Source organism: Apostichopus japonicus, chromosome 14, assembly GCF_037975245.1.
Source record: "Apostichopus japonicus isolate 1M-3 chromosome 14, ASM3797524v1, whole genome shotgun sequence".
Classification (NCBI taxonomy): domain Eukaryota; kingdom Metazoa; phylum Echinodermata; class Holothuroidea; order Aspidochirotida; family Stichopodidae; genus Apostichopus; species Apostichopus japonicus.
In genome coordinates this window covers 9,067,175-9,094,768 of record NC_092574.1, presented here as the reverse complement: position 1 = coordinate 9,094,768, position 27,594 = coordinate 9,067,175, and the positions used below count along the sequence as shown (strand labels likewise).

The 27,594-nt window shown below is 36.9% G+C and overlaps 2 protein-coding genes across 2 annotated transcripts; one reads left to right on the top strand and one right to left on the bottom strand.

Annotated features, from left to right (window-relative positions):
* Nucleotides 1–1,884: 1,884 nt before the first annotated feature.
* Nucleotides 1,885–11,693, top strand: LOC139979538 (large ribosomal subunit protein eL21-like). The gene is made up of 5 exons (XM_071990454.1): nucleotides 1,885–2,033; nucleotides 8,376–8,520; nucleotides 8,990–9,102; nucleotides 10,247–10,397; nucleotides 11,565–11,693. Exons 2-5 carry the CDS (start codon nucleotides 8,386–8,388, stop codon nucleotides 11,652–11,654), a joined length of 489 nt encoding a protein of 162 aa, XP_071846555.1. The 5' UTR covers nucleotides 1,885–2,033; nucleotides 8,376–8,385; the 3' UTR covers nucleotides 11,655–11,693.
* A 999-nt stretch (nucleotides 11,694–12,692) lies between these two features.
* LOC139979537 (ubiquitin carboxyl-terminal hydrolase 46-like) lies at nucleotides 12,693–23,276 on the bottom strand. Its single transcript, XM_071990452.1, has 11 exons — nucleotides 23,118–23,276; nucleotides 22,177–22,257; nucleotides 21,415–21,628; nucleotides 21,071–21,151; nucleotides 19,802–19,962; nucleotides 18,885–18,961; nucleotides 18,511–18,594; nucleotides 16,859–16,991; nucleotides 16,171–16,235; nucleotides 15,733–15,811; nucleotides 12,693–14,719 (listed from the first exon to the last, which is right to left on the bottom strand). The coding sequence occupies exons 1-11, from the start codon at nucleotides 23,181–23,183 to the stop codon at nucleotides 14,615–14,617; spliced, it is 1,146 nt and encodes a 381-aa protein (XP_071846553.1). The 5' UTR covers nucleotides 23,184–23,276; the 3' UTR covers nucleotides 12,693–14,614.
* Nucleotides 23,277–27,594: the final 4,318 nt, after the last annotated feature.

Genomic DNA, 27,594 nt, shown 5'->3' with positions numbered 1-27,594 from the left:
CCCCGCCGAAACTAAAGATCGTCATTGAAATAAACATGTCAAGTTTCAAAGTCAAAAGTTGAATTTGCGCCACTGGCATATGACTGTATATACAAGATATGTCGCAGAGACAGAATGCCGAATGTTTTGTACTTCGATCGGAATCACCACGTAAAGGTGTCGTACCAGGATTAATTGACTGACACACTAAATTGCCACTTTCCACGGTCACTGGGCAACATAAATACAGCAGATTGCAACTGACATATCATACCCACTACAGAAGTATAGATGATGCACGGCTTGGACTATTATGCCACTTACGAATCAACCCACCATCGTTTAATTTGTAGCCATGCAGAAGATATAACAGTTTGGTTAACTTCCTTCACACTCCCCACCCCCACCCCCCCCCCTCTGTTTTAAATCACCTTTATTTCTGCTGATTTTTAAACCATCAGTATTTTGATTGTTCCTCATCAACACCCAGGCATGAGAAAAGGTGATGATTACTGAAAACAAGACCTAATGTCACATGATAAAATTTCAGACGTCTCAACATGCAGTGCTCTTACGATGTGGTATAGTACCCAAACTAAAAACTGCCGGCATACTGAAACAACAAAACATCATTTTTTGGTTTGTCATTTGAGACATTGCCGTGGAACATTTCGCCCATTTAGCGGAATTATACAGTAAACTTCAACTTATGAGCGAAGTTAGAGAAATTTGTCCATACTTCGGCTTCAAACTCATACCTAGTTTACAATGAATTAGAATACCAGTGTGGAAGTAATAAATTTCAATTTTGAAACTGATTACAAAGCAATCCCCAAATCAGAACTTCCGGTCACGATTAGTAATGTTACTTTCGCAATTTCCTGCTTCCATGACAAGTACGCGTTGTTGTTGCTTTTGGTTTTGTGAACATCATCACCATTTCCGTCATATATGCTAGAACAGTGTGAAATAATGAACATCAACGCTTGAAACTTCGTTTCATTCTTGATTGAAAATATCTCAGTATCAATAGGAATAAATTATAGAAGGGGAAGAATGAAAACTGTTTCATTTCTGAAACCTCCTAGCAATTTTAGCACTCTAACATGTATAGCTATATATAAATATATATATATATATATATATATATATATATATATATATATATATATATATATATATATATATATATATATATATATATATGTAAATCATGAAGATATCATAAAGATCTCTATCATATAAGGTAAAGATGATGGGTGGCTTTGTGTGCCCATGAATTCATAAAGTCTGTATTCCTAGTACATGAATGCAGGAATGTCCAAACATACATGTGATTGCATATCTCAAAAAGGTTGATTTCTATATACCCAGCTCTGATTGGTCTTAGCTATAAAATAGAGTGCGATGTTCACCTTTGTTTTATACCATGCATCATAGGCATATTGATGGTTGGGTTTGCTAAACAGGTTTCAAACAGGATCGAGTCATACATGTAAATGTCATAGATGCACATTAAACTTGTATTGATTTTCTATGACAATATAGCCAATGCCGCATCTATGTCAAATTTGGAATGCATCACAAGAGGAATACACAGCATTTATTGGTGTTTGTGTCATCTCAAAAATTCTCAATATACATCACAGACATGTTTCATTCTAAAATATCAGCGAATTCATCTTGGAAAAAGCCCTTGGTACTTCGAACTGGTGTTCGCAGACCAGCGTAGCGATGTTCTGTGATGTTACTTCACACTTGCGTAACCGGATCTGCTTTCCAATTAAGCTACGCATACATTGACATTGATGCTACAAATGCGTTTCATCTGCGAATGATACTATAATCGTGTGAAATTGAAACTACTATATCGGTTTGATGCTATTAGGTTGTATTGAAGGCAACAAATGGTTTTAAATGTGCGATGGCTGTTCATGTGATTGTTTTTCTTGCGATACTGCATATCTGGAATATCCGATGCAACGATGAATTTTACCCTTTTCGCGTTCCTTAATTAATACATCGGCCTTTTCAGAGCACCTCGTGAAACGTAGGTAATGCAAAAAATAATCCTCTCCCATTTACTCCTCATTTGCACGTTTTTTCACCTCACTGTTTCTCTAGTTTGACACTTACGTTCTATAAATGAATCATCAGAACTCGGTTCATGAAAATACGTCTTTCAACAGACTCAAAGAGGTGGAATATTTTATTACCAAACATAGGCTCACACAAGTACCCCAACGATCCGGTGTAGCCTACTGTACTTTTCAATGCGACCTAGCCTTACTATAGTAAAGGCTTCATAATTAATTAACCCACATATGCCAAACTTTAATTCAACATAAATGAAAAGGCACAACACTTGCAGGGCTCTAAGGAGTAATAGAATACCCCACTCCTTTCTAACTTCTCCTTTTCTATGGAATTGCAGTGATGAGCCAGAACTAAGGCCAGTTTAACACTACAAAGTACAATGTTACCAGTAGCATGGTGAGCTCATAATTGACGCACTTAAGAATTTGATCAACGATATCTATCAAGGAAAAATCCAAATCGCTCAACTGTATGTGTTTTTCATATGTATAGTTCCTCAGAAATGTTCTGATCTCAAAATATTTAAGGTTCTGTGCTTATGCACCGTACAAATTTTGACCCCCACAAAATGTCTGCCGTGTCAAGTTCTTTCATACCCCTAAATTGACACATCCGTCGATAAGCTAACTGTAGTGTAGGCCTTAGCATACATCCATTGACTTTAGATGCTTTTTGCTATGCTCTGAGCTTCTAAGTCTAAGTTCGGACAGGTCAGGTCCCAGAGAGTAGTGTTATTATGTCGGTTATTTTTGTGGTGTAAGATTTCCAAATGTCCAAAAACATGCAAAACTGTGGGGAGGGTGTTAAAAGCTTAAAAAATACCACATTTTGGTCAGCAAATAGCTGAAATGGATTTAATCTCTTGATATATGTAATCCTGCTTGACTTCAAAAAGTTAAGGTGGCCTGCTGTATCGTTGCTAGTAATAATTGAAGGTGCGTCAATTACGGGGGTGCGTCAATTATGAAGCCTTTATTATACAGTATACTGTCTAGCATACACATTAGGATCACAGTTCATATGTTGGAGCTCTGCATTTAAGCCCTCTATACTAGGGTTGTGCGATATATCGAAAATTATTATTATCGCGATAATTTTTTTCAAGACGAAATTTTTTGAGGATTGAACAAATGACGATAATTTCTTGTGAAAGAAATTTGAAATAATTGTGGGGAAAAAAATGCGATTCTCCGTTTTATGTGTAAATGTTATTCTAGCATTCCATGGTTAAGAAAGTTGAAAAGAAATAAAGTTTATCAACTTCATTTACTGACTTTTGAACTTCGCAAAAACCCGTCCTTTACAACATTCACTGTATAGAGAACAAAACTCTGAAAATCAGTAGAGAAATTACCAATTGTGTACGAAAAGTAAGTTGGTACACCTTTCAAATTTTACGAAAGATCGAGCAAAATACTTTCGAAAAATTCACGCGAAACTGGCATATCGTGCTAAATGCAACTAATGTCATGTAAACAAGGCTCTAGTACACCCATTTATGAATAAACCATAAGACCACATCTGGTGTTAAGCGGGAGAAAAGAAAGTACTCTTCAGATTAGAATTTCCCCCAAAAAAGGAAATCTTAATATCCTACCATAGTTAAGTGTATTGTAAATAGCCTAACCACTTTTTCGTTTACGGATCTCACGTAACAACAAAAACACAACTATAATTGTATTTTGCAAAATTGATGTTCTCTAAAAGAACATGGAAACAATATTTAGCATTTAGTTAATCATGCCAAGTGGCCTAAAACATTGGATTGCAAGGTTTACTTTCATAAAGATGGCCATACTGAAGCTATTGGGGCCTTGATATCGTGCTGTCTGTATGGTATAGACTGTGCCTCGTGTATCATGGGGAATAGATTGTTTTGTTCATGTGGAGGAGTCAGTTGGCTTGAGGTGTGTTTTACTTACCTTAATTTACGGGGATATTTATCTACTTTTCTTGAACGTCTAAGATAATTTTTCGCATAACTTTACCGATCCTTTGCTGACTGACCTAATTAATTCTAGAGTGGAGCCAAAATAGTTCACTCCATGAAAAGTTTTTTTGGAAACTTGCCAAAAATGTTAACAAACAGGTGTTAGACAGGGGGGGGGGGGGGGTTGGCAAGGTACCTGGTAAAATTTGCAGCACATGTACATAGCCTACCATGATATTTAAAGATGAACGATAGTGATTTTTCACGATCGACGAAAAAATACGATTTTATTCAAGAGTATTCTAGTTGGTTTCCATTTTACACATGTGAAAATTCAAGTCAATCCGATGTTGGGAAAGGCTTAAAAAAATTCCTAAACTCGTTGATTTTTTAAACAAAAATTGGGCTTTTCGCGAAAAGCGATATGATGATCACGTGATCTACAGTGACATGTGACGTCATTATGATGATAACAACGTGAGTGTACTTCAGCAGTGTGCACTTAGTGTGTAAGTTTACTTACTTAAGTTTACCTACTCTATATTGGACTCGACAAACAACGTAAACCACTAGCAAAATCCAAGAAATTGCGTTGTAGGGGATGCAACAGAACGAATATGGACTCTACAATAAGTTTTTTTTTTCAATTTTCCAAGCGGAAAAAGTAGTGAGAGATATCGGAAACTCTGGATGCGATTTGTGAGGAGAACCAGGAAAGACTTCATCGCACCAGGAGTTTCTCATGGCAAGAATGTGAAAGTTTGTACTGCCCACTGCACAGAAGATGATTCTTGGGCCCAATTGAAATTTGCGTGTGGCAAGGTCACTAAAGTAATAAAAGTTTGAAAGATTGATGCTTTTATGCCGCATTATTTATATATATCCCGATAAATGCAGCAGTAAGTGTTGGAACTGGAAGACATGTCAGAGGTGAACAACCTAATGACTATGTGAGGAGAGAAACCACGTGCAAATTTCAATTGGGGCATGGACGTCGCTAAGGCAGAGTTTTTTTGGGGCAGAGATGTGTTCATACCCTCCAAACCACTTTAAATGTAATACAAATAGGAAATGTGTGTATGCTCGAGCGAAACAAACATCGTGTAAGTATTACTTACGTTAGCGCACACTGTCACTTATGTTTGCACAGTGTGAAAGTACCGTTTGCGGACCTACGTGAAGTTGGGCTAGAATACGATTCCTCCTGAAGCCCAAACCACGAGGCATGCATGTGAATAAACGCAATAGGCATTGCATGTAGTGAGAAAATCGTACGAGCTAGACTAACAACTCGATTGAGTTCAAATGCGGTTGTATTTCAAGCTCAATGAAACCATTCTGTTGGATTTAATGACGCACGGAACAAGGAACGTTTATGTTTTACAGTAGGCCTATAGTGCATACAAGCGAATCTACTTTGTTTAGAACTTTGGATTTTCTTTCGGATGTTATACTAATCTACGTTTGAGACTATCATCACTATTGTTATTGTGCCAGTTTGACTGGTAAGTGAGCACATTCATACATCACTCTGTATAAAACCCGCCAAAAACGTGATCTTGAGATTTACGTTACTTTAATTGGGTCAGCTTGCGAGTTACCTCTTCAGATATTGGAAAATCGTTGCGAAATCGCCGCAAATTTCGTAAAAAAAACTTGTAAACACGTGGTGAAGAAATCAAGAAACACTATGATATTCATTATCTATTTATGTCTTGAACATTACGCCGGAAAATAACAGTTATGCTGACACGAAATGCACGCACAGCTCCGTACTGAACAGTTCGCAACAGAAAAGATCATCACAGTGACGTCATTCACTGACTTGAGGGCTGTTCAAGGTCGTTGCAGCGTTTGAAAATTCCTAAATTACGGAGGCGAAAAAACGATGTTTTAATTCCCTTTTTTTGACTTTCCGGTGTGCTTTTTGGAAAATTAAAAAAATATGTTGCTTGGTAACATATAAACTACATTATATATGAAAATGAGAGATTTTTTTTCTGTCACTATCGTTCTACTTTAAGTAGGGTTAAACACTGCAGTTGTAAACTGATGTACGTATAGTGCACACTGTTCATTTTTAGGCAGTCTAGAAACGGGGCTTTGCCGAACGTAGTTTGTTTCATAATCCTAATTGACAGTTTTGTAAGTTTAACTTTTTAAAGATTGTAAGACAGATTAAATCTCTTTTCATTTTATCACAAAACATAGCTACTCTAACTTGTCATTTTAAAATTTTCATCAGTTTCGTGACAATTTAAATTCAAAAAGTTGTCAGTAATTTGAATCCTCAACTGCGAATTTTTTATCGCCAGACACCCAAAATACTAAAATTTTCCGGGGGACTTCGCTCCCTAGTCCCCACAAGGGGTTCCACCCCTTGACCCTACCGGGGCCCTAAGGCGGGCCCCTGGACCCTATGCCATTATGCTCGCACGCGACGCGTGCTCGGTGTGTTCGCTGCGCGAAAACACCGGTGGGAAATCAGCAGTTGTTTTTAGGGTGTTCCCGAACACACTTAAAACAACAAGAAAAAATTCACGTAATTATCGAAATATCGCAATAATTTTTGAACTATTTATCGTGACGTTAAAAAGCAAATATCGCCCAACCCTACTCTATACCAAAATATATATGATGTTCAGCACAGTATGAAGGCAACTTGTGAAAGAAACTGAGTAGTCTCATGGGAAATCATTGCTATTAAGTTTTTAGCTCATACCAGCATGCTGGTGTGAGCTATTGTTACAGTGCGGCGTCTATCACTCTATCCGTCAACAATTGGTAAAACCGCTCCCACTCGCACAGTGTTTGATGGAATTTCATGAAACTTGGACACAAGGACCATTGGGTATAGGGCCATCAGAGATGGTCTAAAATTTGGGGTCAAAGGTCACCTGTGGGCCGTAATGGGCCATTTTGTGGAAATACGCAAAATGCTTCTTCTCCTACAGATTCCATGGTACAATGTTGAGGGTTTGTCACGATAGTACTATGGTAGTTTTACCTTCAGGGTGTTCATGAATTTGAGATCAAAGATCAACTAGGGGTCTTTTGTGGCCCGGGCCGCGGCCCTATATTTTCAAATTGCTCCTGTTCGTACAGTGTATGGCCAATTATAATGAAACTTGGTCACAATGTTCCTCGGGATGAGAGTTACGAGGGGTGTTCGGAAAATTGAGGTCAAAGGTCATTTAGGGGGTCATCGGGGGTCATTCTTTGTAATATTTTCAAATATCTCAATCTCCTCAAGATTTTGATGGATCATATTCAAAGTTGAACTGATGATTGTTGGATTGTGTATGAATAAGGTGATGCCTAAAAAATTTTGGTCAAAAGTTAATTAATTACAATTAATCCCCATTGTTTAAAAAAATCTGAGCCTTCACTTTTTGCCAAAGCTCCGTTAATTTGTCTCCCAGTCTCTGCAGTGTTTGTTTACATTTGTGGTTAAGCTCTGCAGAGGCAGTTAGTGGAATTAAAGCAGGACTGGGAGTTGTTATTAACTGTTGAACTGTAAGCATGAGAGCCCTATAGCCAATCAGCACTTGCCGATTCTTAGAAGTCTTTTAGCCTGAGGTATGTAGGCAGTTAGTGAAGTTATGTCTTGTAGGGAGTGCTTGTTATGTCTGCTAAGGTAGAGGGGAGAAAGTTTAATAGGGTAGGTCAGTGGTATTGTTTGAGAGAGTGGGTAAAATAGGATTTAAAGGGGAAAATAGGAATTATAGCCAGTGGTGTGGCCAGGATTCTGCTAACGGAGGGGGGGGGGGGGTATCCCTCACGGGCCCAAAATTGGTTTTGTGGGCCCTACATTTTTCAGCTCGAAAAGGTATGAGCTTCTGCACCATTGGTGCGCTAGTTTTTGGTTGGCTTAGATGGACTCTGAGTTGCAGTGGAGAAATCATTAATCTTGGGTCCAGGGGGGGGGGCACTTATTTGGGGATTTTATTACTTTGTAAATGCTTTTGAGAAAGACACATCTTTATGATAGGATAAATTTTTTTAAATAGTCTTGATTAGTGCTTGCTTCAAACAGTCAGAGATCATGAAATGCTGGCTTGACATTGACTATATATGTTAGGGATGCAGCCAAATAATTTAACCCAAGTTGTTTTACAGATGCTGTTACTTCAGCACTTGCTCACAGCTTCAGAACTTGACATTTAGCAGTGTGCAGTATCATTTTCCTTTTCACACTTCAATACTCTCCAGTAGGTAATGAGTTATAGTCAGAGAGTCCTTCAGTTTGGCGTTTTGTGAAGGAAGCAGAATCCTTGACACATAGAACTTCAAAAATGCGTATCTGTTTGTTATCAATTTAATCACTTCTAATATTCCATTTTACATTATGGTTGAATTTTGCTTTCAGAGGAATCAAAATGGTGAAGAACAACACTCATGGTGTCCGAAGGGGCACACGGTACATGTTCTCTAAGCCTTTCAAGAAGGCTGGAGCAGAACCTCTATCTACCTTCATGAAAGTGTACAAGATCGGCGACATTGTGGACATCAAAGTGAGCTTACTTAGTGTTTACTAAAAATAAAAGATTGCAGTTGATGACATCAAGTCACGTTGCTAGATTACTTCACCAAGGTTAAAGAGCGAGTAATAAATGGACTGGATATAATTTTCAACATGTTAATACCCAGACACTTCTCATGTTAGTAGTAATGTAATGAAAAAGGTTTTTGAAAAATAAAATTTGACTTTTACTTCATTATTTTAAAGGAAATGCCTCAAGTTCAATTAATGTTGTAGGAGTTTTAGCACTATTTGAACATAGTTAAAGGAAATGGCCAACCAAGATCAACTTGTCAAATTTAAGGATGTTGCATTGATCAATATAATCTTTAAAATCCATAAATTGTCATCATGTTTGATGTTGTTTGTTATAATGAACTTAAAATTTTCTGGGCTTGGTTAGAACTGTTAAATTGAATACCTACTAATTAGCAATCTTACTTCTCTTTCACAATATTCAGGCTAATGGAGCCTTTCAACGAGGTATGCCATACAAGGTTTACCATGGACGCACAGGCAGGGTCTTCAATGTCACCCAGCATGCAGTTGGTGTCATTGTCAACAAGCAAGTGAGGTAAGTTGCCTGATAAGTAAGTGTGTGGGGTTACAGTCTACACTTAGTGCAAACCTCCACCAATTGTATTGGGCAGAACCGAATAAGACAAGTCGAGACGAAAGCTAAGCTTGGGCATGTAACTCCACAGTTTTTAAGCGGGAATCTCAATTCCTGCTGCGAAATCTACTAACGACTCCCTCTTAATTAGAAATATGCTTTGTTTTTCAGTAAATAATAACCCCACCGCACTTTTAGTGTATTGTTCTTTTGACACAAAACCCGATTTTCTTTGTTAAGAAATGAATGTTATCACCAGATGCTATCCATGTCACAATGAAGCCTAATTACCTCTGCAGTTACATGTTCTACAATTGAAAATGTTTCCAAGAGAATTGCACCTAATTTGTAACTGTGGGTTATAACTCTAAATAAATCATTTCTGTTGTAGAAGGCTATTGTGTCACTAGTTCATGGATTTAATTAAGTAGCTCAGAAAAACAGCATATCCAGGTTCCACCTCGTAAAAGGGTGTGAATACTCGCGCACAAAGAAACGTCTCATGCCGGTAATCTGACCTAGTTTCGAATAAGGTGTAACAGAAGTCTTAGACCCCACCATCGATCCCAGAAAATACACACACAGCTTGCTACCATCGGTAATTAGACACTAGTGTACAGTCAATACATACAGCTACGGTCAATACCCACAACACAGTGTACATAGCAGTGTTGGACATCTCAGGTCTAGATAAAAGATAACAAGGTATCACGTTTCATTACTGTCTGCATTTTGTAGCGACAAGAAGAAAACTTCACTTGCAAGCAACGGAAAGTTAACTTTTTCAGAGCGTGGCATGCGGCTTGGGGCGAGTCTTCAATGCCTTTAAATGTTTAGCAAAGGGCGCACTCTCAACCAATCATGTACTTTTTGAAATATTGTTTGATATCACTACATTGAGTGGCGTTGAGGCTGTGACTGCTTTCAGAGTAGTGACTCCTAGAACCAAGGACACTGGATATCTCTTTATGTAAGAACTGCTCTATATTCTATCTCTGACTTTTAAATGTTTCACCAATCTCATAATTTTTCATCAGTCTGTCAATTACTGCAATGAAAATCTTGCTATTTTTTTTAACAAAAAAATTGTTTGCTTCAATTACAGGAATAAAATCATTCCTAAGCGTATCAACGTCCGTGTTGAGCACGTCAAGCACTCCAAGTGCAGGGAAAACTTTGTCAAGAGAGTCAAGGAGAACGAGAGGCTGCGAAAGGAAGCCAAGGAGAAGGGCATAAAAGTCTATCTGAAGCGACAGGTTTGTTTGGTTTTCTTGCAATTTCGATCCAGCAATTTGTGGGGATGTAGTTAGACATCAGATTTAGCGGCATATTGTGTAGTCCAGCAGTCCGAAAACTTAAGGGACCACGACCCATGTTCTTCCATGAGGTATTAACCACAACCCACCACCAGACCCTCCACCCTTCAAAATCGATGCATCAAAATGCATCAAAGCAAGCTTGTACTATGTGTGACTCAATGTTAACAAATAGCTTGCTCTTATTTCCCTTCTCTTGAACGGTATCTTTTTTTCGGTCTCACCGATGTAGCTTGCCAAATTGTGTCATTTCCTTCCATTGCAAGGGAAAAACAGGCGTTTTTAGCATTTCCTCTGTGAAATTGGATAAAAAAGTGGACGACAGGAGTATATCTAGGTTACATTTGTATATTAACATACTTATGTGGGTGGTGCAATGATTTTACGGTAAATCGTTCGCGCAATAAGGGCAACAGAGAATAAATTTCTTTCGGTTGCGAGAGCTTTTCTCCATTAAACTCACCTGGTCAGAGTGCATTTAGAATAAGAAACATTGAATCTGCTTCAGCAGATTGTTTTCCCAAATTCATCAGCAACAAGTATTGAGACTTTAAGGCATTAATGTATCAATGTATAAGTTGCTTCTGTTTGACATAAGACTCGATACTGTTCCAGCTATGGTAAAAAAAAAATCCATATGTTACCTATCTTGTGTAGGGTATGATGTATTATGTCACTGGTTTTTGTCTAAGTGTGCCTCCTAGTATCATGCATTACAAGTATTGTAACTATATTCAAGTATATACACAATGGCCATGAATAATTCTGACCAATCAGTTACTTATGTTGCATTTCAGTTGCATTTCTGTTTGTCTTCTCTTCATTAGGTTGTGTTGCATCTGTTAAGCCTATTTTTACATAAGTTCTATATAAAGAAATAACAAGACATCTTTGTATTTGTTTAACAAGTTGTCCATTTTCCATGCATGGTCTGAAAATTACGATTGGCACAAAGTGAAGTTTGCTAAGATGTTAGCAGTCTAAAATTTTCAAAGCTCAACAAGGTAGATTTGTTACATCAATCTGATCAATGATTTCTAGTCAACCTTCCATTGTCCTGGGTTTGTAACCACTCTTTTTATCTCTCTTTCTCTCTCATTGTTGCAGCCGACCCAGCCAAGAGAGGGCCACTTTGTCAGAGGAAAGGACATCACCCCAGAGACCCTTCAACCTATACCGTATGAGTTTATTGCCTAAAGCTATTTGAGACCATAATAAATGCGTTGAGCATGTGTATTTGTAGTTGTCTTCGTTTCTTCATTTGTTGTCATGGTTATAATTGGTCTAAAGTGTTATGAATTAAACATAAATAGTGCAGTTCAATGGGCTATATTTCAGCCATGATATAATTTAAACTTAACCACTAAGTAGATGGCTATGAATTGAATAGTTGACATGAGAAAGTTCTCTTCACATGTCTGGCAATGATGTAATCTCTTCAGAAATTGGGTAGTTTAAGTTTTGTTAGCAGGGGACAATCCAGAACTTTGGAGAGAGGGTGTGGCCCTCGGGTCATTGAATGTGCCTCACATGTAGCGGAAGCGGTCCTGGAAACTTGAGAAGTTCAAATGTAGGCACTGAGGCATATTAAGACTATAAAGTGCAACTATAGTGAGGTTGAAATGCAAACTTGTGCTGATAACTACTATTGAACTTTGTGTCAACCCCAGCATACATACCTGATATATGCGAAGGTACAATCTCTTCTCTACTGGGAGTAGTCTCGTAGAAGATGATTTTATTCTTCCCGATCCTTGCTATCACATGTTAGCTTCATATGTCAATCATAGATACCCCACTAGTACCTTGGGTTTGTGATCATTATGCTTCTTTTGACATAAAATAAAACCTAAATTTTCTCATCACTAAATGTACTTTTATTACTGCATCAAAGTGACATTTGTCCATGGTTCTCTGGAATAGGGTACACTTATCACTGGAAATGTGCAGAATTTCAAGCAGGAAAGGGGGGGTTGAGGGCAGGAAGAGAGCCAAATGCAGGAAGAGAGCCAAATGAACAAATTTCCACTTACCCAGCTGTCTGATTTAGGTAAGGGTGTATCTTTCTGGAAGGCGAATCATCGATTGAATAGGATGGGTGCATCACTTGAGGCCATTAATGCCGACTCTCATTTGAGAAGAAGTTTGTGAAGGCTGATCAGGGATTTCCCCATAAATCACTATTTCGCTTTCCCACCCCTTTAAATCCACACACAATAAAACATGCAGGCTGTGTTTTGAATACTTATATATATAATTAATATCTGAAATACCTTTTCATTTGTACATAATTCATTTCAAAAATTAACAAAACAAGAAGTACTAAGACAGGCCTAACACAACTTTACCAAGCCTAAGTAAACTTACTTACCGCTTGGAGGTCCTTAACAATTTACCAAAATTCTACCGGTAATGATTTCGAACAACATTTAAATTAAAACTGATTGAGAATCCTTCTTTCCTCTTAAAACAAAAGTATTCTAGTGATCCTTCCATGCAAACTGCTCGGGCCTTCGCTATTGACATTTGATCAAATCATCCTTCGGCCCAGAAAATGCTCCCTGATCATTGGTAGAATCACACAACGTTGACAGTATCTATGTGATTGTCATTAATCAAGAACATTCCATCTTTAATTACTATGAGACATTAATGACTATTTTGTTTTAAAAACAACAAGATTTCCATAGCAACCACAAGAGAACCTTAAACATGAATCTGATGTTAAATTATACAACTGTTAAATGCCATGCTGGTGACAACTGGTATGTGTTCAAATACTGTAACCTGACTACACAAAAATTATGTTCCATACATACAAAAAGGTCATGCCCAAAAAGGAAAAAAGTTTTCTTCCATTAAAGTGTTCAAGAGCAGGTCGAATATTGATGCATGACTTCTCCCCCAATAAAACAATATGTGCTAGGGTAACTTGCAAAGTTTTGTGTTACAGTAACTCTTGCAAAACATCACTAGCTGTTGTTTGAAAATTAAACATTATTACAATAGACTATGCTCTCTAGACAACCATTTGTATGTATGAGAAATTTCCCAGGTACACACAACTATCTGGAATACTAACCGAGGATAAAGGCCCCTGTTCAACACACTGCAATGAACATGCAGGTGGTGAACAAAGTTACGCGACAATGGCAGCAGAGAAACAAGCCCCAATTAAGATAAAATACCAAATCAATGAGAAAATAAACTCAATTCTACTTCAAAAAGACTGTTGACACAAACAAGCAGCCTTGACTGTATCAAGTTGTTCAACAAAGCTTGCATCAGCCAGTATTCCACAATGCTACAACAGTTGGGGCAAAAACAAGTATAAGGATACTAAAAGAATATGTTCATCCTCAAACAGAGGTAATGTAAACTGTCAAAAACTCTCCACTTCAACATGTTAATATCTATTATAACCCTCTGACCTTTATCCCTAGAATTGTCAATATGGGCTATGGAATATGTAGAAATATCCATTAGGGAAAACTTAAACAAATTCTTCTTCAAATAGTTTCTCTTGCGACCTTATGACAGAAGAGGTCATAAAGTTGACACTACACACTATTGCATAAAATAGGCTATAGCTTAGGCTCATGCCATATGTACAGAAAAACAGTGAATGGCAATGTTTTCCTTTGTGAATATAAATTGTACCAGTACCGTGAGAAAGTTAGCAGTTTGAAATAGCTGCAGATACATTCCAGTAAATAACTACAAATGACCTCACATTTGGAAAAGTTGGCTGAAAGTATTTATCTCACATGATTTTGGTTGTAAACAAAATACCTGGAGATTTCTACCAATCAAAGTGGTTCTCTTGACACATTGTTGAAGTAGACAAAATGTCCTTGTCAGTCAAGTTTCTGGGAAGTATTATATCTCATTCTGTCATTTGATGTTGAAGATTTAAAGTTAGGTGGTCAACTTTTGACGGTGGTGACTTTACAAAAGCTTACATTGATGTCATCTAAACAAATCGTGATGCAGCATGGGACAAATTGGTGCATTCTTATTTTTGTTGATGGTCCAGGGATGCATTTTACACCATACAAGTGTCTCTTGATTAATATTTCACATTTTAGTTGGCTTTGTACTTCCTTTTAAATCCATTTCCGATTGATTACTTTCTCAGTGTTTTAGGAGGGAGTTTCTCAGATATCACGGGTTTGATAAAAGAGAATGTAACCCGACTCTGTAGACCTCTGTACATCTGTGGCTGTACCGTAAAATTCTTCTATTGCAGACACTTCGATTTTCTGAATAAAAGAAAAACAAAAATGAGAAAAATGTTGAGAAAAAAGACTAAAATTCCTCCTCTATTGTGCGACTTGTACCAAAACACTAAACCACTCACCTATTGTTGCAACATATTGCCATTTAAAATTCATACTTATTGTGATGGTCTGAGTTATCAGGCATTTTCTTTAGACAGATGTTATACTTGCATGAAGAACCAGACAGTATCAGATGGGGAAAAATAAGAAAGTCTGCCAAAACATTGACCACTCCCTAGTGTATAGAACACTTTACATATATTGCACACTCTATAGACCCCTGCACATACAGTCCCTACTTTAGCTTTAACTTAGGCAGTGGGAACGGAAAGTCTATTGACTTATTCCTCACAATGTGAATTTCAGTAAAGTAATGGAAGACTTCACATACTGCTGTCCTGGCATTTTAAGAATTTGGGGGTGTTTTTGTCTTTTTTTTTTCCCTTTATGATGGAGAGGTTGGGTAGCTGTTCAGGTTCAGCGGATTGAGTTTAACAGTACACACCTTCCATAGCTGGTCTGCTTTAATGCTTCCCTCATTTGTTTGTGTCTATGCATATACAGTGCACGGATTCATATCACATACCTCGGCTATTCCGGTTCGATATTGTTTGAACGGTTTACTTACATGTATGTAAATTCCTAGAATTGTTTCCTTAAAATCAGCGCATACCTTTGACTGAAAGGCTTCAGTCAACCATGTCGAATTACTGTGGTTTAACGGCAAGCAATACAGACGTAGGTCTATCATGATTAAACGTACCTGGGCTATTCAGGTTCGATATTGTTTGAAAGGTTGACTTACATGTACGCAAAATATCTACCATTGTTTCCTTACAATCAGCCCATACCTTTAACTGAAAATTGCGAATTACTGTGGTTAAAGGGCAAGCAATACAGACGTAAATCTTTCATGATTAAACCAGAAAAGAAAAAGAACCTTGTAGCAATTATAAATATATGTCTGTAAACTGAACACAAATATTAGGACTCGCCTCTACAACATCATCGTCAAAAAGTAACCAGAAGCCGTGACTCTTCACTATGGTAATGTAGTGTCCTCTATTCGGCCCACTGTAGCAAAAGATAAGTTTTAATTAATTAAATTGATGAATAATGGTTCATGTTCCAATTTATCTGGTGTGATTTTAAAGTGAGTTCTGTTTTACAGGAGGGCCTTAGCAATAGCGAAATCGCAAGAAACTACAATTAGCAGTATTGTGCGGGGTGTATCCTGAGAATGATTAAATGCCGCCACTGATCACACGAAAATGCCACCACTAATCACACCAAAAATTCCACAACTAATCACATTAAAAATGCCAACCCTGTGTTGCAATGTCTATTGTCGTTTAATGATAAGCTTCTACACAGCTGTCTGTGCAGGCTCATGCAAATTGTATATCAATTAGCTCAATTAGATCGTTACTCACCTTCCACTGTGAACTACAACAGCAACGAGATCATATAGCTTATCTGAACTCTCCGCTCCATCACTCTGTAAAATAAAAGTAGATTCAGAAAATAAAATGTTTTTCTTACAAAGTTGGCCTCTTATCACTGTAATATGGACATAACACACCTATGGTTAGAGCAACCAACTGATGAGGGCTGGTGCAGACTACTCTGCCTTTTGAGACTAATTAGCAGGATGAAGTGAAAGAAATGTCATGTTCCTTGGCTAGATTGCAATAAAAATAACCCCCCAAAAATCATGATATGAGTTACCTTATTCATGCAGTTAACAGATTTTTGGCCATATGTTACTCTAAATCTTGACATCACTCACCCCACCCATCAAACCCCCCCCCAACCCTCTGAAAAAAGGTTGCAGCCAATTAAATGGCATCTAAAGAGTTGTACCAAGTCACTTTATTTCCGGGTTGGGTTTGATTGCAAGTGACTGTGCTATCTCTTTGGGGGGGGGGGGGGGGGTGGGGAGAGGAAAGGGAGGTTAACTAACTCCTACCAGTTGCATCACTTTTTAAATCAAGTGACTCATTACATTTTAATGCTATTCAACTATGAGATTAACAAAGACTTTATCTAACAGGAACAAGAAGATATCAATCAAGAGGTTATTAACCTCAGACCATTGTAACATCTCATTAAGAAACTCACTGTGTTCAACAGCCTCAGCTCCAATGGGAAGACGACCCTGTATGAGAGCTTGGTGTACCTCTGGTATTGCTCAACAAATTTGAATCTCTTCAAATGGAGTGCTAAGATCATTGGCAGCTTCTTAACTTGCATTCTGAAAATACGATAGAACATTCATTCAGTAACAACACAGGCTTTAATATATTTATTACATGAGAAAACTGCACTGTATACTACTTATACAGCTTAACCTGGATAACCCAACACTTTTAATCCTGGATTATCCCAACACCTTTAATCCTGAATTATCCCAACTTGATATCCTATCATTTATATAATGTTGTACATATATCATAACCATAGTCCAGTTCTTCAGATACCATTAACACATGTAACAAGTTTTGACAAATTAAAAGGTCCATTTGGTTGAGTTTATTTATTACTTAAAGCCATGACAATGGCTACATTAAAACTGTACTGCATTTCACATTGTAAAACGCATTATGCTATGTGGGGATAAATTGAAAAATGGCAAATTCCGCAGAACATGTAGGAAAGTCCAGATTTTTGTCATATCCACACTATCTCTGGTCCAGATATGTCCAGATAAACCAGGAGTACTGTACTTTTCAATGGATATCAATTGTCAGTTATTAATAGTATGGGGTAATGACAGACAAATTCTCCAGGGATCACGTACAGTATTGAATGGAAGGCTGCATGACACAGGATCAAAACAGCAATTAAATCTAGTTTGTCTGTCATACATTCATAGAATCATTGATAACACATTAGCAGTCTGTTCAGTGGTTGCTTTATTCTTTTCCCAAATTAAAAGAAACTATCATATTCTACAATGTACCAATACATAGAAGCATGTACTAGTATGCACACAAAAGAAGTCGGAAAGTCGTGGGACGTCGGAAAAACCTCAATACATCACCATTGTCATGCGGTTGGTCATTAAGTTCAAATTAAGTTCAAAGTTCCAAATTATGCAAAAAATTATAAAATATAATTGAGAGACCACCACGTCCTCGGCATATATCCGTCACTTGAAGGACTCAAAGAAAAGTTCACTTGTCCAAATTTAAACACCCAAATGGATGCATATTCTAACAGATGTGTTCAGCTCTATGCAAGTAGCCTTCACATAAAACAAATTATCCCTTCCCTAGCCGATAACTCTGTATCATCCGTATTTCTTTGGACGAAAAGTGGGACACCGTGTGATATTACAGCTAGTAGATGGTCTGTAGTGACTTAGTTTAACCATACGGTCCAAAAAGAATTAAACCTGACATTACTTAAGTACTGATATCGCAAATTATCTAAATTAACGTCTGTGTCAACACTTGATTAAGCTATGTCACACAGTTTTTAGAGCTAACATATGGCCATCAATCATGTCTGTGTGCTGAAATTGAAAATTATTGTATCATGCTTCTCGCAAACTGTTGCATACCGTCACGTGTTCATTACTACATCTGTAGTTTATGTATCATACAAAAGTGATATTTTTTACAACTTTTTCGTTGCAAAATTGACCATTGTTCACTCTCATTCTCATCAAGTGGACAAACTGTGAGGATAAACTTAACGACCAAAATCGAAACCCAGCTACATTATCGTAGTTTGCTTGGGATAAAGATGTGATGAACATTGGTCTTTACCTTTTCTGAGCTTCCTGCTTGCTGCAGCAGTTCTCGCAGTAGTATTTGCACTCTTGTGACAATGTTTCTGTGTTGCTGAATTCCCTATGATGGAAAGATAGATGGACCATTAGCAGTTCAAATTTATCAACTGTCATTGGAACCAATCACAGAGCTAGTATGGATTAATATCCTTCAATACGAAGGCAAGCAACTTTAAAGCAGCTTTCCCCACTATGAGTCCATCATTTTATCCAGCACCATGGCTCACCTTTCAGTTCCATTTGCACACCAAGGTTTAAATTCCATTCATTCAATCTATTGACAAGAAACAAAGGCAATAAGCTACCAATCTTTTGAAAGATACAGTTTTCTTTATAGAGGGCAGTACTTACCTCAAGCAGTGCGTTATGGACGTATTCTGCTCAACGTCAACTGAAAGATCTAGGAAGTCTTCATCTCTTGTGCTAACCTTGTATACAAAAAGAGTCATTGAGAACTAAATAGTCAGTGGTACTTTTTTAAGAATTTCCCACAAAACAGGTCTCTGTTTACTCAAAAATAAAAAAAATGAAATAAACACGACCCAACACCCAAACATGCAGGAATAATACACATGATTCATAGAATACACAGAATAATAAACAGGAATAGACTAACACTAGCAAATAACTATTCACTGCAAGGGTTATGTATCTGTTGTTCAGGTGTATGAAATATTAAACTATATATACATAATTTGCAATGTTCTACTTATAGATATAAATAAAGTCATTAAATTGTTAAGGAATAGAAGTGATAAGGAAGTGAAAAACAGATCCTTCAATTCATATATATATATATATATATATATATATATATATATATATATATATATGTATATATGTATATATGTATATATATATATATATATATACAGGGTCATAGCCACGCCGGCCGGCAGCGGCCGGTGGTAACCGCCACTCACGCCTGCCAGCCGGCATTGGAAGTGAATAAACAGTCCACCGGCCAGCACAAAATAATAGTAAAATGCTTGTGAAATACAACAAAAGTAACAAATTTATCTTTCCCTTGCCATAAAACATGATAATAACGTCACCTTTTTATGTTATTTACCAACTGTAAATCTGAATAGCAAAAATCACCCTTAAGCGGGCCCCTGGGCCCCCAGCCGTGAGATGCGAGAGCTTCGCTCGCTACGCTTCGCAAATTTATTTAAACAGCACTCACAATCTCCTAGCTATAACCCTGTATATATATATATATATATATATATATATATTTATATATATATAGAGAGCATAATACTAACCCCCTCGCAGCAAAGACATCGTGTTTCATTTGTCAAAGTACCCTGGAAGATATCATGTACCCAGGTGGGCTCTGTTTTTGTTTCGTTGTTGTTACCATTATATTTTCCATTTGGCAGTCCTTGTTTTCCTTTTAAGGTGTTCTTGTCTGTGGGTTTCTCCTCTGGAAGAAATCATGACCAAGAAAATAAAAAAGACTTCCCAAATGATGCTGGAATGTACATTGTGATTCAGTGACAGCCAGAATAATTCAATTTACAGGAAATGTCTAATTTTCACAGAACATCAGGAAGAACTCAGTAGGACATTGTGAATCACTTTCAAGCTTCTTCAGACACAAACAATTCCTGTTACTTGGTCAAGTAACTATTCCACCTCCTTTGAAGTCAAGAGGAGCACCGAAAAGATGAATAAGATTGAGAATAATTCCCAATTTCTACTGAAAATCCTGCTCCAGTATATATGGCATTCCTGGGCAGAGTATGTGACACTTACTAGTGAAAAAATAAAATCCACACTGCTGGTTGAATACCTGAGTTTACAAACAATACAACAAAAATTTAAAAACGTCTAGGCCATACAAATGCAAAAATAAGGATGTGGATTTGACCTACAGATGCTGAAGATATCCAGCACTTTTATTAAGCAATCAACTTAAGCCACCAGTAATATCCCTCAAAATAATTAACCAGGCTCTGCTGTTTAAAGGATAAACTTTACCCCAACATGGAAAGGGGTGTAGAAATTATATCAGTGCCTCCATGGCTTTCAATTGTCTTAAGTCATAAAATCATATACATAACTAATATCGTGCCTAAGGTCATCACTGTTAAAGAAGCATATATATATATTGTACAGGGAATAACTTATCCAGTACTTATGCATTGTGAAAGGCTACAAAAAAATGCTCCAGTTGCTATACAATTGTAAAGATGAATATCAGTTTTCTACGCAAAAATGAATGAACGGTAGATTCCACATAATACATGACAAAGAAGTGGTACTTCAAATATTTTCCACCAATGAAAGCTGACATGTTTTTGAAACCAGAAGAAGATGAATTCCATTTTATGGTTCAAAATGTTAGTAATAAGTTACAAAATTGAGCATTCCTTAGACTTTCATTGAAATAGGATGGCAACGGGGCAATTTTTCCAACTTTCAAAGTGTACCAAGGCAATTTTCAAACTTAGAAATAGCAACGAGACCGTATTTCCAAAGTGAGAGAAAACGTATGTTGACAGTCACAAATTATAAGTTCAGAAGCTTACCTTGTAACAAATCTGCAACAGTGTTTAACAGGTATATCAAGAACTCATGAGCATCTTGTTGAAGGAAATTGTCAAATAGTTCTAAAGGAAAGGAACAAAGATAAACACTGATAGCTCCCCTTCAAATGCCTCCATTAAAGTCTCCATTAAACAAAACATTTCAAGTGAAGTAGCACCTACTACTGTTCTAAATATTGTTCTTCACATCATAGTCCCACAGAACTTTCAATATATATACAGTATTAACAGCATTTTCCTTTGTAAATTTTCCACAAAAAGATAAATTTCACAGCTTAAAATGCACCAGCAACTTACAAATTATGGGATTAAAAACTGAAACTTACCATTTTCCTTCTTAAGTTTGGCCACAAATTTCTTAGGAGCAATTACACCAGTTTTCTTCTTCTGTGTGTTAATATTATTGAAGAGATCTGCCAAGCAGGAGAGCAAAGTCTCCTTCTTCTTAGGTTGGCTTTTGTAACCTAGAATCTTGTCCCGAAAAGGTTTGCAGAAATAGAGAGCCTGAAGAACTGAATTGCAGTAGCAGGTGTTTCCAAACTGTGATTTAAGGAAAGCGATATGTTAAGCAGACCTATAAAACAGTTGAATTAGTACCACTCTGTGTTACACATGACTTGATGATCTGCAGTGTTTCCCCTTCTACACTTTATGCACAATGACCATTGATGACCATCTTACAAGTGACATATCACCAACACTGCTTTACAGACAAAACTTTCTCCACGTTCTTCTTTGAGTTACAATACTAGCTTGTTTTAAAATGTTCCCAGATTTTGAGAAAGGAGGACCTCAAGTGAAAACTTACTACAGTTTATCTACATACCATATGTACATGAAATTCATCCAAACTGTTCAAAAGTGTCACATAATTAGCATCCATTGTGCACATTGAAAGACACACACACACATTTATACACACATACAGACATGAATACAGATACAGTACCATACAGTTCCTGTCATGGTGGCATGTTAAAAATTATCTTGACAAAACTCTTACATATATCCAGAATAGAAAGTCACACATATCTGCCTATTGACATTTTTAAAACATACAAATCACACATCTGCACTACAGTACTTACATTGACAAGTGCAAAGTATCTCTCATTGGGTGGGAAATGTTCTGGTCCTATGTCATTCACAAGTCCTGAAGGTCCAACTCCCTGTGACAAGAAAACATGTTTTAAGCTGCTACATGTGTCAGATTTTAAGTTCCTTTTTTAAATAAAGAAAGTTTCCCTGTTCTTTTAATATGGAAGAATGCCTTTACAATGTAAACAGCACTGCTGTAAGTCTTATGGCTCACACAAGGTAAAAAAATTAAGGTATATAATCATTTTAAAGCATACAAATGAATACAGGACTCCTACTGTTTATTAACAAAGTAACAAACCCCAATTCAATTGGTCGAAATTCAAGTCTGTTCCATTGATCAGATATCAAATATAGGCCTAGAAATTTACTCATTTTATTTGGATAAATACATTGCAGAATAGATGATATCAAGCAAAGTCAGGAGTCATTCAGCAAGAATTATTACTAGTGATTGAATCGGTCTTAGATTTTAGAACTTCAGAGTTTGACTAGCCTAGCCTACTGCCAGTACTGTTTCAGTAAAGTTTGGTGAGCATAACCTGGAAGTGGAAGTTACATCATATTCACCTGGAACTTGGAAGTTACATCTTATTCTTATAAAGCTTGCTTATATTACAAGACGATAACACATGAACTCGGACTTAACGTAAAAGCTACAACCATGAGAAACTATTTATGCATAGCCCAGTAAAACGAGTCTTGTAGCCTCCGAAGAAGATTGGGCTAAGCATAAATAAGTACACGGTGGTGTTAGGCAAAGGCTAGGCATGTATGATATTTCTATGCTATTTGCCAGGTAAGGCCTAACAGTAACAAGTAACATTTGCGAACTTGCAACGACGCTTAGTTTTAGTTCAGCTGAATGAGAATACAAATGTAGAACCTGCAGCATCAACCGATCTTGTATCAGCTTTTTTAAGCTACTTACCATTTTAAAGGGAAAAGAAAAACAAGTTTTACTCTGTTCTTTCGTTTCCGAAGACATACATGTCATACTTTGACTGCCAGGACGTTAACTAAGGTCCACCTTCTTTGCGATTTCATCGAGTATAAATACAAGCCTAGGCTAGGTACGGTACGTATATTTACTACCTGACTGCGCATGAAATATATGGAACGCCGAAAGAACCCAACGCTCTGATCATGTGTTTTCATGTTATTATCTTGTACAATGTTATTCTACATGACCATCGTGCATATTTTCATTGCCAAGGTGTCCTGTTTATAATCATCTCGTACTTTTTATATATATTATAGTATAACTGAATTGTTGCCCTCTTGGTGTTCCATACATTTGCATCATTTTCGAGACTACCATGTAGACTGTTCCTTGCAAACACGATCACTTGTACCAAACCTCGTGACCAAAAAAAAAAAAAAAATCATTTATTCAACTTAGTCACTGAACCTACTGAAACTTATTGACATACCAATCGCCAGTATTTCTACTTTAGCCCACTGATCCCTTCACGACCTTTTACTTGATTCATTTTCAAACTAATTTTTCACACTACTTCTCAATCCGTGACCACAATACTCGACAGTCTACATTCCTGCATCAACACACCATTCATTCTTCTTCACAATATAACACTCTCCGAAACCGTGCAGGCTTTGGAATTCCCATCATTATTCTGTAACTACTAAGCCAAGCATTAAATCTTTTAGAAGAACCATCTTACGTTATTTTGTTGACAGCTGCTGAGTATAAGCCCAATTCTTGTTTTCATTGCTGTACTTGGATTAGTTTAGCCTAGTTAGTTTATAGTTTAGTTTAGTAAAAAAAAAGGATCAGGTGGGACACTCAAGTCCCCATCAAGGACCCTATAGGGGGAGGGGAAAAAAACTGAAGACCAAAACACTGAGACCCCATTACAATGCTTAAAGTGCTTGTCCAAAGCATTCTTAAACCCATTGGCACTACTAGCAAGTACAACTTTTTCAGGCAAACCGTTCCACTCATTCACAACCCTATTAGAAAAAAAGTTATGCCGAATATTAATCCTACGTTTTGACTTGTGGAGTTTAAGACAATGACCTCTGGTACAACTACAATTAGCAAACAAAAAGTCGGTAAAGGATAAATTGTCAAAACCGTACACAACCCTGACACAATCAAGATTGATCTTGTAGAATGTAGGCTTAATTGTTACAAAATGCTCTAACGGCGGTCTTTAATTTATCGGCACTTCCGTTGTATGAAACTATTTCCAAGGACTGTACGGGGTTTTCGATCTATTTTTAGACGATACGCCACGCGCAGTTGTCACAAATGGCGATGACAATTATTTATTCTTCGTTTACCTGCAAATTAGCAAGGCCTGGAAAGGGTCATTTCCGGCGATCTAAGGAGTGTCTCACTCAAAAGAAATCTGAACGCTCCGCGCCAACCTGTGGTGGCGCTCCGCTTAGATAGTGTCGAAAGCGCCCCTACAGACCATTTTCGCCCCCCCCCCGACCAATACCCCTAGCTCCGCCACTGGTTAATAAGTTATCATGGGTCGGGAATGGGAGGGGTTTAACGGGTGGTTGGGGGTGTGTTTTCCATTTTTCTACTTTGTGGTTTAAACCTAGCTGTCTCTTTTCTGCTAGTCTTCGTAGTTCATTTATTCGATGTTTTGTGTATTATAAACGGGAGTGCACATCTTCAAACACTTGTCGGGTTTCTGTGCGCTTCCTTTCACCTCATGTATATACACTTTCTGTGATTACAATTTATGTTATGTTGAATCTATGTGTTTATACGTGAAGTGATAAACCAAATGAGCGAAAACGACACTAAAGGAATCCTTTCTGTTCGCCTATAGAAGTTCAATTAGTTGCTAATTGGCCTTTTAATACATTGAAACCTGAACTTTCGGATTCATTATAAATAGGCTTTATGCATGTATATAAATTTGTCACGATCGTGTTGCATGGGCAGGGACTGTCAAACTGGAGAGAAGATTGGGTTGTACGTATAGTTACCGTAAGTATATGACCGTTATGCCGGGTTTCCTAAAGTATACTATAACAATGAGAATTGCAACATTCTTTATCCCTTTTTTCCCGGAAGCCTCCAATTGAAGCCGGACCATTGGTGGGGTCCCCCCCCCCCCCACGCCTCCAACCCCTTCTTCCATCAGAACTGACTACAAGAAGGATCAGTATGGCAAGTAAAATTTATAATTTCGTATTACAATATGTAAAAGGATCCCACCCCGGCTGTTCTAATTTAGCTTTGAAACTGATGGTATACTATCGATTATTATAGGTCTGTGATTTTCTGGTTTACCTCACAAACACGCACACACACGCGCGCGCAAATAAAAAAAAGTTGAAAAATCCACTTCAAGCAATCATAGTTCAAATGTAAACTGTTAGTATTATGTATGCTATCCCTTAATATTGTGTGCTGTTCCAATATATGGGAAATAATCTTTATTGGAATAAATAACTTAGTCTATGACCCTTTAACGTGTTCGATTCTTTGCTTGTGTGTTTGTTTGCGTTATAATGTCTTGCAAAATGCACAAACGAAATTATATCGATTAAGGGGAAAAAGTTAAGTAAATAGGCCTATTGCTGAATAACAAACTAAATTAGACTAATCAACTGGTTGTTGTAAAAGAGCATTGATCTTTTTCACTGAGCGTATTCTACAATTACTTTCTTGTTTGAATTCCATGCTGAAATCAGTGAAATAGGTTATACAAGGCCGTAGATTTGTTGTAGAGATTTGACGCCTCACAAAGCAACTTATATGTCTAATATACGGTTCTGACGCCTTAGTTCAAGCACGCCCCCACTAGAAGCGCGAAAATAAAAAATACATTCCACTACAAGCCTATTGTACGAAAGTACATAGGCTTCTTATCTTCACCCTCTTGAAATCCTACAAAAGAAAGTCATTCGTCATATAACTCATTCTGAATATCGTGAACACACCAGCTCAAATTGCTCGACTTATTAAAATTTAGCGATATTGTTAGGCTGAATGAATGATTCTTTTACAAGGCTGGGAATGGCTTACTCCCTGCATCCTTTCATTACTTCTTTACTATAAACAACAGCGCCATGCATAGTCACCACACTAGAAGTGCCGGTCAAGCACACCACAACTTATGTAATACAACATTCTGTACGTTAAGTTTAAAGAATCGTGCCATTAGGACATGGAATTCTCTAAATGCTACTATAAAATCTAAACCATCTAAAGTTACATTTAGAAAAACGCTAAAAAAGTAAGTACTTTCTCAGTATTGATACATCGTTTATATTGTATGTTTTTAATTATTCCTTATTAAGACATTAATTATATTTACATTTATGTACATGTGTATTTTTTTCTTTCTTTCTTGGGAGTCCTTTACCTTGTTAAGCCTGAATTGGCTTTTTAGAGGACTTCCCTCCACATGTATATATTTATTATCTGTGGAATATCAAATAAATAAATCAAAATCATATCAAAGTAGCGTACGTGACCAATGAGAACGGTTATTAGGCCTATCTGTTACACTTTATCTTGCTTTCAAAGAATTCATCTGCTGATATATTAATAGAAAGGTAACTAATTTAAATGTCAATCTATTGCGTCTTTAAAAACAAAAGTTTAACATTAATTATGTTTACATTTATGTACATGTGTATTTTTTTCTTTCTTTCTTGGGAGTCCTTTACCTTGTTAAGCCTGAATTGGCTTTTTAGAGGACTTCCCTCCACATGTATATATTTATTATCTGTGGAATATCAAATAAATAAATCAAAATCATATCAAAGTAGCGTACGTGACCAATGAGAACGGTTATTAGGCCTATCTGTTACACTTTATCTTGCTTTCAAAGAATTCATCTGCTGATATATTAATAGAAAGATAACTAATTTAAATGTCAATCTATTGCGTCTTTAAAAACAAAAGTTACGAACGAAAAAAACTTACAAATTCCAAATGACGAAACGTTTATTGCGAAATTTCGAAAGTCATTTTCGTAAGTTCTATTTAAAATAGTTTATTTTAGTGGCAGCATTACACTTCCGAGGGCAAGCACGTTAAAAATCTAATGACTATAGTCTTCCGAGAAACGTATTGATAATTGGCTCCATATAGACCTTAGAACAGATAAGGACGACGCCTATTGTTTTCCTAAATTCTCTTGAATGTAATAAAATTTAACTTATTAATTGTTCCCTTGACTTAAAAGCTAAATTCATCACTTTCCAAGTTTTCAATTGTCGTCAGTAGCGAAAGTTGATGACTTCTTCACTGTGTGATGTTCCATTTTGAAATGAAATGTTTATGGTTTGTTTGATCAAAGGTTAAATTTGACCATTCAATCTTATCAATTTATTTCAAACACGGTTCATGCATAAAATGCCTTTTTAGCAATTACATTCGAAGAAGAAATCAATTATTTGAGGGGGAAAAA